We start from the raw sequence: 10,065 nt of genomic DNA, 5'->3' as shown, positions 1-10,065 counted from the left end.
GCAAACTCTGCCTCCTGGGTTCAAATGATTCTCCTGCCTCAGCTTCCCAAGTAGCTGGGATTACAGGCGCCCAGCACCACGCCTGGCTTTTTTGTATTTTTATTAGAGACGGGGTTTCACCATGTTGGTCAGGCTGGTCTCAAACTCCTGACCTCAGGTGATCCACCTGCCTCGGCCTCTCAAAGTGCTGGGATCACAGGCATCAGCCACCGTGCCCAGCCCTTGATCGATTTTTAAAAGTTTTATTATTTGGTTTTAATCTCATTTATGTATGATAAAAATGAAGCTTAGAAGAGTTTCAATGATTTACTGGAGGACTTAAAATGTTAGAAAAAAGTTTTAAGAGAATTTAAAAGAAGACACTGATAGAAAATAAAAAGAAATTATGAACCTTTTCAAAACCTTTTAATTTAATGTTCTAATTCTTCATTTCCTTGATACAACTCTGTAGTATGGTTACAATTTTTCCTTTTCATGAATAGGAGTAAAAATCACAGTAGTGGAGACTATCCTGAGGAATACTTTTGAGATTAGTGGACAGTGTTCAATGAATAAGTCAAGTATACCTAAAGAAACACTGAATATACACGTACATATCACAGTCAGTATCTCATACCATGAACAGTTACTCAAAATAGTTTTCTCTTTCCTATTTGGCCATACTACAATGAACTACTTAAAATACAAATGTCACAACTTCAGTGATTCTTCACTGCCCACAATTAATGCACTGTTCCTTAGACTACGTTCTACCCATTATACATTGCCTATATATGTTTAATAGTCACTATAAGGCCAGGTGCGGTGGCTCAAGCCTGTAATCCCAGCACTTTGGGAGGCTGAGACAGGTGGATCACGAGGTCAAGAGATCGAGACCATCCTGGTCAACATGGTGAAACCCCGTCTCTACTAAAAATGCAAAAAATTACCTGGGCATGGTGGCAAGTGCCTGTAATCCCTGCTACTCAGGAGGCTGAGGCAGGAGAATTGCCTGAACCCAGGAGGCGGAGGTTGCGGTGAGCCGAGATCGCGCCATTGCACTCCAGCCTGGGTAACAAGAGCGAAACTCCATCTCAAAAAAAAAAAAAAAAAAAAAGTCACTATAAAGAAATGGACAGGCGTGGTGGCTCATGCCTGTAATCCCAGCACTTTGGGATACTGAGGCAGGGGAATCACTTGAGCCAGGAATTTTGAGACCAGCCTGGGCAACAGAGTGAGACTTTTTCACTACAAAAAATGGGGGAAAAAAAATTAGCAGGGTGCAGTGGTACATGCCTGTAGTCCCAGCTATTTAAGAGGCTGAGGTGGGGGAACTGTGTTGAGCCCAGAAGGTTGAGGCTGCAGTGAGCCAAGATCATGCCACTGCACTCCAGGCTAAGCCGTTGTCTTCAAAAAACAAACAAACAAAAAAGTGTTGAACAAACACCAAGTGCAAAGTATACTAATAAAGTGGATAAATGCTACTCCAGCTCTGATCCACCGACTGCCAGGATCAGTATAATACTACAGATGGAACTCAAGAATCTGCCATAACATGCTACCCAGTTGACTGTTCTGAATATGAAAGTTTTATTATTATTACTACTATTATTTTGAGATGTAGTTTCGCTCTTGTTGCCCAGGCTGGAGTGCAATGGTGCAATCTCTGCTCACCGCAACCTCTGCCTCCGGGGTTCAAGCGATTTTCTTGCCTCAGCCTCTCAAGTAGCTGAGATTACAGGCATGCAGCACTACGTCCAGCTAATTCTGTATTTTTAGTAGAGACGAGGTTTCTCCATGTTGGTCAGGATAATATCAAACTTCTGACGTCAGATGATTTGCCCACCTCGGCCTCCCAAAATGCTGGGATTACAGGCGTGAGCCACATCTGGCCAAACGTGAAAGTTTCAGAAATACTATTTCAGAGGATAAAAATAATGAAGGGACCTAATTTCTTCTCTCTTAGGGATCTTACCCACCAAAAGGTATTGCAAGCATCAGTTGTGTGGCTGCAATTCTTAAACCCTCTCAAAGCATGCTGTGTGAATAAAAGGGACAGTGTTCAGATTTCTGACTCCATCTAGCCATGGAAGCCTACAGCCCTTTTAAAAGAGGTACTTTCAATGTTGTGAGTTCAGTATATTTAACTTATGTGCTAGTATGTAAATGTCCTTTTTTTTTTTTTTTTTTTTTTTTTTTTGAGACGGAGTTTCGCTCTTGTTACCCAGGCTGGAGTGCAATGGCGCGATCTCGGCTCACCGCAACCTCCGCCTCCTGGGTTTAGGCAATTCCCCTGCCTCAGCCTCCTGAGTAGCTGGGATTACAGGCACACGTCACCATGCCCAGCTGATTTTTTGTATTTTTAGTAGAGACGGGGTTTCACCATGTCGACCAGGATGGTCTCGAACTCTCGACCTTGTGATCCACCCGCCTCAGCCTCCCAAAGTGCTGGGATTACAGGCTTGAGCCACCGCGCCCGGCTGTAAATGTCCTTTAAACAAAAATCGAGTTTTTATTTCTAGCAGAACTGGAGCCACACCTAAATTATAGCATTTAGACAAGGACTTCATTTTAAGTTGACATGACAGAATTTTAAATTTACAAAACAAATTAATGTATAGCATACATTCACTTTACCTATTCAAAAAAACTAAATTTAAGAAATTGAAAAGTTAAAAAAAAAAAAAAAAAAGGAAATTGAAAAGTTGAAAAATAAGAGGTAGTAGTACCCACTGAGTGATGTTCTGGCATTCTATTAAATATTCTACATTAGATGATTATAGGGAAAAGGGAACTGAATTCTAAGAGAACAAATGTAGAGAAGGCAACCCTATGGTCTTGGGAAAAGACAAAAATGGAAGGAAAAATACATTCAAAGTGTATTTTAAAAATTGTTAGACATGCATCACTAACAATAAACAAAACGGAATTATCTGTGTCGGCATCAAAAGAGAAGGGAGGCCAGGCATGGTGGCTCATGCTTATAATCCCAGCACTTTGGGAGGCTCAGGCAGGTGGATCACGAGGTCAGGGGTTCAAGATCAGCCTGGCCAAGATGATGAAACCCTGTCTCTACTGAAAATACAAAAATTAGCCAGGCGTGGTGGGGGGCACCTGTAATTCCAGTTACTGGGGAGGCTGAGGCAGAGAACTGCTTGTAGTGAGCTGAGATCAATCCATAAACTATGGAAGGTGGCAGTATCCTTTATTGCAGTGGTTGTCAAATTTGACATGCACCAAAATCTCCTAGAGAGCTTGTTACAACACATAAAAAGAGTCTGCATCCCCAACGTTTTTGATTCAGTACATCTGGGTTGGGGCTCCAGAATTTGCATTTCTAACAAATTCCCAGGTGATGCTGATGCTTCTGGTCTGTAGCACATACTTTGAGAACCACTGCTCTAACAGAGTCAGTAGTCACAAGGCCAAAACTAAAGGAAAATAGTACCTCCTTGTGTAGGTTTGCAGGACACATTAGTTACAAGTTTTATCGCCTGCTCAAACAACCAGGTTATGTATCAATCCTCAAGGGCTTTAACTGACAAAATTAGGAGTTGGAGGACATTTCTTTCCAAGGATGAACCCAACACCTAAAAAAAGTTTTGAAAAAGTCAGTTATTTGCCTATTTAAGGATGGTTTTAGAATCCACTGTTACGGGAATGGATCTGCTTAGCTTATTTGAATTTTTTTTTTTTTTTTAGATGGAGTCTTGCATTGTAGCCTGGGCTGGAGTGCAATGGTGTGATCTTGACTCACTGCAACCTCTGCCTCCTGGGTTCAAGCAATTCTCCTGCCTCAGCCTTCTGAGTACCTGGGATTACAGGAGCCCCCCACCACATCCGGTTTGTATTTTTAGTAGAGATGGTATTTCACTATGTTGGCCAGGCTGGTCTTGAACTCCTGACCTCATGGATCTACCCTCCTTGGCCTTCCAAAGTGCTGGGATTACAGGCGCCCACCACGCCTGGCTAATTTTTGTATTTTTAGTAGAGGCGGGGTTTCACCATGTTGGCCAGACTGGTCTTGAACTCCTGACCTCATGATCCACCTGCCTCGGCCTCCCAAAGTGCTGGGATTGCAGGTGTGAGCCACCTCGCCTGGGCTATTTGAGTTTTAATGCCAATATCCTTGGACTAACTTGAAAAGGAATAATATAAATTTGAAATTTCTGCCTGTAGTATACAATTCAAAATAAGAGTCTCTAAATTTTTTTATTCCTCATGTTAAAATAATAATTAATCTCATTTCAGCTTTTTCACTCAATTAAGAAAAAACAAAATAGTCATAAAAAAGAATTCATTTAGCAAAAGTATTATTTGTAGATACTAGCCACTTATTAAAAACATATTTCTATTAAGATTGTTTTTACATTCTTAGATTTAGAAACACCTGATATCTGGACCCAGCTGAGTTTTTATTTTACAGATCAAAATATGGATAAAAGTACATCACAGTAATTAATGAAGCCGTTCTAATTTAGCTTGAAGAGATTTAAAATTCCCAGTAATGGCTTGTACTGCTACCGAGGAGCTCATAGACTGGAGCTCAACCAGGTAACCACAAACAGCATCCAGGCAGAGATTTGTAAATCTTCTCCTATAAAGAAAAAGACATATGATTAATTGTACATTTATAAACATTTCCTCATACAGGACTTCTTCCTCATCAACCTCTGGCAACTTTAATTCTCACAGAAGTGGAAGGACCACGTGATTAAGTAAATAAGAAATAAAGAAGAAAACTTAGAAGGTAGGTGGGTTCCATTTGAAGACTTTTACAATGAGAAGAAAGCAGTAAGAGATGATTCCTGCTAGTATTCTTTCTCAAAGAATATCCCTTAAACGGCCAATAATATCACAAAGACATAATTGAAATGTCTTGGTCCTAGGTCATTAACCTAAAGCAGAAGAAATGAATAAATTATTTATGTTCAGTTGTAGAAAGGATTTAGGACAAGGGTTGAAAATGGAATAAAACTCCTATTTTTCATGCTAATCAATATCCTTCAAATAGTTATTGCCAATATATACAAGAGATTAAACTTCCTGTACTTCTTTGCAATTCCCATGTCTTTCTATTTTCTCTTCAAATTTTTTACCCAGGTATTTATTAGAATCATTTAGAAGCCTTTGCTAGTCCAATATATAATCTCTAAGTACCTTTCACAATTTAAAACTTGGCTGGGATTCTCAACATATCTTGTCAATAATACATGTATACAATCCAAAAGGTGTAGGGGCTTCTTCATTCTGTTCCAGAATGGATCCTGTATGTAAATATACATAATGAAATGTGAGGCGAATTGTGTCAATTGATTTTTTTAAATCATTTATGCTAAAGTAGTCATCAGGTCCATGCAAAACTTACTGCTATTAAAAAGCATTTAATACTACATGGCTGCTGAATCATGTATCTGATTATGGTTAATATTTCAAACAACATTAAAAACTTACTAATTAGCAGCACTGTGATATTACTTAGGAAGAATATTTGATATATCAATCTAGTTTGCAGAGTATATAAATGTCCTGCTTAGGAATCTGAGGTAAGAGAAAAATCTATGAATTGTGACACCACTTTTACTTTGAACCTATGCAGATTTAGCCTGACATCATGAAGAGACTAAATTAGCAGTCAGAAATTTCATTCTAGTTCTGACTTCACCAGTTACTAGCAGTGTAACTTGAGCAGGTTATTTAACATCTCTGCTCTTGCCTTTTTGCAATATAAGATGGAGATACTGTATCACAGGCTAATGTTGTAAAGCACTGTATGATGCTACTATAAAAGATGCAATCGCATCTTGGCACTTGCGGAGGCGAGAGAAGCTCCTGCTGCTGAAATTTGCAGGCCTGCTGGGAACAGGACTTATAAAAGGAACTATGTCTGGAAGGCTACGGTCCAAGGCTATTTTTGCCGGCTATAAGCGGGGTCTCCGGAACCAAAGGGAGCACACAGCTCTACTTAAAATTGAAGGTGTTTATGCCCAAGATGAAATGGAATTCTATTTGGGCAAGAGATGTGCTTATGTATACAAAGCAAAGAACAATACAGTGACTCCTGGTGGCAAACCAAACAAAACCAGAGTAATCTGGTGAAAGGTAACTCGGGCCCGTGGAAACAGTGGCATGGTTCGTGCCAAATTCCGAAGCAACCTTCCTGCTAAGGCCATTGGACACAGAATCCAAGTGATGCTGTACCCCTCCAGGATTTAGAACTAATGAAAAGTCAATAAATAAATGTGGATTTGTGGTCTTGTATTTTTGTTAAGTGGATTAAAAAACTTACTATGTTAAAAAAAAAAAAAGATACAATCTACTTTGACAAGTTTTTATTCAGATCTTTTATCCTTAGCATAAAAATTACAAAACATATAGTCTGATAAGGCTTAGCACGGTGAAAAGGATCATTAAGCACTAATATTTTAGATGAGGTTACAGTAAATAGAATATAATTTTGTTCTTTTAAAGTAAATGATGATTCTTAATGTAATGAGTTTAGCCCACACCTTGGTTTAGCCTATTCCACCAAGAGTAAAGCAATAAAATTACGTTTATAAATATTCAAAAATAGTATTTCATTTTTATCATGATATACAGGAAAGCAACTCTCATTATCAGTTTTAAAAGTCTAAAGCATAACTTCCAAGACTTAACCAAGTGTAATTAGACTAAATGATAAGATACAAGCATGCAATCAAAATATCCCACTCTATATCTACAAAGTTACTTTAATTAAAGAAAATAATTTTAAGTTTTTTAATATTTTCCTTACCCGTGATTTAAACAACTGATCATAAACTTCTAGTAGTCTAGGTAATGGTACTCCAATTTCATTCATTGTCTGTATTACGAAGCCCACATCCCAGTTCAAAGTACAAACTTGCTGTTCTAAGAACTGTACAATAAAATCTGGGAAGAAAAAAATAATGGAAATTTGGATTTTTAGCTCTTGATACTAAAAGGTAGGTCTTATTCATAACTGAGTAGTTTCTAGGGGGATATCTTCTGAAATCCAATTGCAATTTTTTGGGGCAGGGTTTTGTTTTTTGCTATGTTGCCCAGGCTGGAAATAGTGGCTATTCATAGGAACCACTACAGTGCACTATAGCCTTGAACTCCGGAGCTCAAACAATCCTCCCACCTCAACCTCCCAAGTAAGCTGGGGCTATAAGTGTGCACCATCACTCTCAGCTTCAAAACATGTTTTTTTTTTTTTTAAAGTAAAAGTAAGACATATGCCAGAACAGGCAATTCTAAAGTAGATTAGTGGCTTCCTAGGGTTGGAGGGTGTGAAGGAATAGGAAGTGACAACTAATGAGTACAGAGTTTCTTTTTGGGATGACGAAGAATGTCCTAAAATTGAATTGTGGTCATGGCTGCACAATTTTGTGAGACTGCTAAAACCATTAAATTATATACTTTAAAGAAGTTCAGAAAAAAAAAAAAAAACTACAATATTTTAGAGAACCTAGAAAATACAGAAAGATACAAGAAGAAAAGGTTCACAATCACACTATTTAAGAGAACTCATTGATAACAATTTTTTTAGCATTGGTATTTAAAAAAATTATGTTTCCTCGATTTAACAGCTTTTCATAAAAGGGCAACTGCATCCTGATTTCAGAAATATTAAATGTGTTTTCAAAAGCCCCACCCCCAGATTTATTTATTTTGACAATTCTAATTGTAGCTTCACTCTTACTTTTTATTGCGTCTTACTATAAACAGTAACAACCAAATTTACAGTTACGGCCAGGTGTGGTGACTTGCACCTGTAATCCCAGCACTTTGGGAGGCCTAAGGTGGGCAGATCACCTGAGGTCTGGAGTTTGAGACCACCCTGACCAATATGGTGAAACCCTGTCTCTACTAAAGATACAAAAAAATTAGCTGTGCGTAGCTAATTCAAGACCAGCTTATGCAATATCATGAGATTCCCTTTCTATCAAAAGAAATATATATATATATGTATGTATGTGTAAAACCTACCAATCCTACTGCCTCAGCCTGATTAGCCAGGACTACAGGCATGTGCTACCATGCCTAGCTAATCTTAATTATTTTAGAGATGGGGTTTTGCTATGCCCAGGCTGGTCTTAAACCCTTGGCTTGAAGCAATCTTCTTACCTTTGCCTCTCGACTTAACTCAAAAACTCAGAAAAGTGTGTGAGCTACCATGCAAAGCCCACATGATTATTTCTAAATTAAAATAGAAATTCCTCAAAAGAACTATGTACAATACAGTGTTATTTATTTATTGAAATGGAGTCTCACTCTGTCACTGAGTTTGGAGTGTAGTGGTGCAATCTTAGTTCACTGCAACTTTCACTTCCCAGGCTCAAGTGATCCTCCCATCCTAGCCTCTCGAGTAGCTGGACCACAGCTGCATGCCACCACACCTGGCTAATTTTCGTATATATATTTTTTCTTTTCTTTTCTTTTGTTTAGACGGAGTTTCACTCGTTACCCAGGCTGGAGTGCAATGGCGCGATCTCGGTTCACTACAACCTCCACCTCCTGGGTTCAGGCAATTCTCCTGCCTCAGCCTCCTGAGTAGCTGGGATTACAGGCACACACCACTATGCCCAGCTAATTTTTTGTATTTTTAGTAGAGACGGGGTTTCACCATGTTGACCAGGATGGTCTCGATCTCTTGACCTCGTGATCCACCCGCCTCAGCCTCCCAAAGTGCTGGGATTACAGGCATGAGCCACCGTGCCTGGTCTAATTTTCGTATTTTTTTTGTAGAGACAAGGTTTTGCCATGTTGCCCAGGCTGGTCTTGAACTCCTGAGCTCACGCAATTCACCTGCCTTGGCTTTCCAAGGTGCTGGGATTACACCTGTGAGCCACTGGGCCTGGACACAACGCAGTGTTTTTCAAAACTATTAAAAGTATCAGTTTCACATACTTATAAACATTTATATAAAGTATGTATTTGCTCTTTTACTTCTTTTTATTTTTATTTATTTTTTTTGAGACGGAGTTTGCTCTTGTTACCCAGGCTGGAGTGCAATGGCACGATCTCGGCTCACCGCAACCTCCGCCTCCTGGGTTCAAGCAATTCTCCTGCCTCAGCCTCCCAAGTAGCTGGGACTATAGGCACGCGCCATCGTGCCCAGCTAATTTTTGTATTTTTAGTAGATACGGGGTTTCACCATGTTGACCAGGATGGTCTCGATCTCTTGACCTCGTGATCCACCTGCCTCAGCCTCCCAAAGTACTGGGATTATAGGCGTGAGCCACCGTGCCCGGCTACTTCTTTTTATTTTTAAGATCAATAAAATGGTATGGAAAGGGAACTACTTCAATACCAGACCTACAAGAAGTAAGGGTATGAATATAATAGTTTTATTTCTGACTATGTACAGAGGGCAAAGATCCTACTAAATCAGAGACAGTCTGTAAACAAGTTTGAATGCTCATTAAAAAAAAAAAAAAATTAGGCAGGGAATGGTGGCAAACGATTGTAATCCCAGCACCTTGGGAGCCCAAGGTGGGTGGATCACCTGAGGCCAGGGGTTTGAGGCCAGCCTGGACAACATGGGGAAATCCCATCTCTACTAAAAAAACAAATAAATAAAAATTAGCTGGGAGTGGTATTGCATGCCTGTAATCCCAGTTACTTGGGAGGCTGAGGCAGGAGAAATTGCTTGAGCCTGGGAGGTAGAGGCTGCAGTGAGCCAAGACTGCACCACTCTACTCCAGCCTGGGTGACAAAGCAAGCCTCTGTCTCAAAAAAAAGTTTTATGTAAGGATTTTCATCTTCCTCAATATTTTTAAGTAACACAAAAGTACTTAATATTCTACTTCATAGATGTATTTATGTTGCTTCTATCGTTTTACTACTGAGGAAAACACCGTAGGTTGACAAATAGCTCATAAAAATTAGCTACCTATATAACAATTATAGCCACCACATCTGGGATTCTAATAACTAAGTTTTTTTTTTTTTTTGAGACGGAGTTTCGCTCTTGTTGCCCAGGCTGGAGTGCAATGGCGCGATCTCGGCTCACCGCAACCTCCGCCTCCTGGGTTCAGGCAATTCTCCTGCCTCAACCTCCTGAGTAGCTGGGATTACAGG

At 39.5% G+C, this 10,065-nt stretch overlaps 1 protein-coding gene and 1 pseudogene across 2 annotated transcripts in view; one reads left to right on the top strand and one right to left on the bottom strand.

Moving 5' to 3' along the window:
* Nucleotides 1–392: 392 nt before the first annotated feature.
* The window catches only part of NUP155 (nucleoporin 155), an 89,858-nt gene continuing 80,185 nt past the window's right edge, over nucleotides 393–10,065 (bottom strand). For both annotated transcript variants that reach the window (XM_039469892.2, XM_039469899.2), the window contains 3 exons: nucleotides 6,755–6,891; nucleotides 5,140–5,246; nucleotides 393–4,576 (listed from right to left, as the gene is read on the bottom strand). In XM_039469892.2, the coding sequence (XP_039325826.1) occupies nucleotides 4,438–4,576; nucleotides 5,140–5,246; nucleotides 6,755–6,891 (383 nt within the window). In that variant the 3' untranslated portion in view covers nucleotides 393–4,437. The remainder of the gene's footprint in view (nucleotides 4,577–5,139; nucleotides 5,247–6,754; nucleotides 6,892–10,065) is intronic.
* On the top strand, nucleotides 5,803–6,231 carry LOC120364309 (large ribosomal subunit protein eL33 pseudogene; annotated as a pseudogene).

Source organism: Saimiri boliviensis, chromosome 1 (assembly GCF_048565385.1).
Source record: "Saimiri boliviensis isolate mSaiBol1 chromosome 1, mSaiBol1.pri, whole genome shotgun sequence".
Taxonomy (NCBI): Eukaryota; Metazoa; Chordata; class Mammalia; order Primates; family Cebidae; genus Saimiri; species Saimiri boliviensis.
This window is presented reverse-complemented; position numbering and strand designations above follow the sequence as displayed.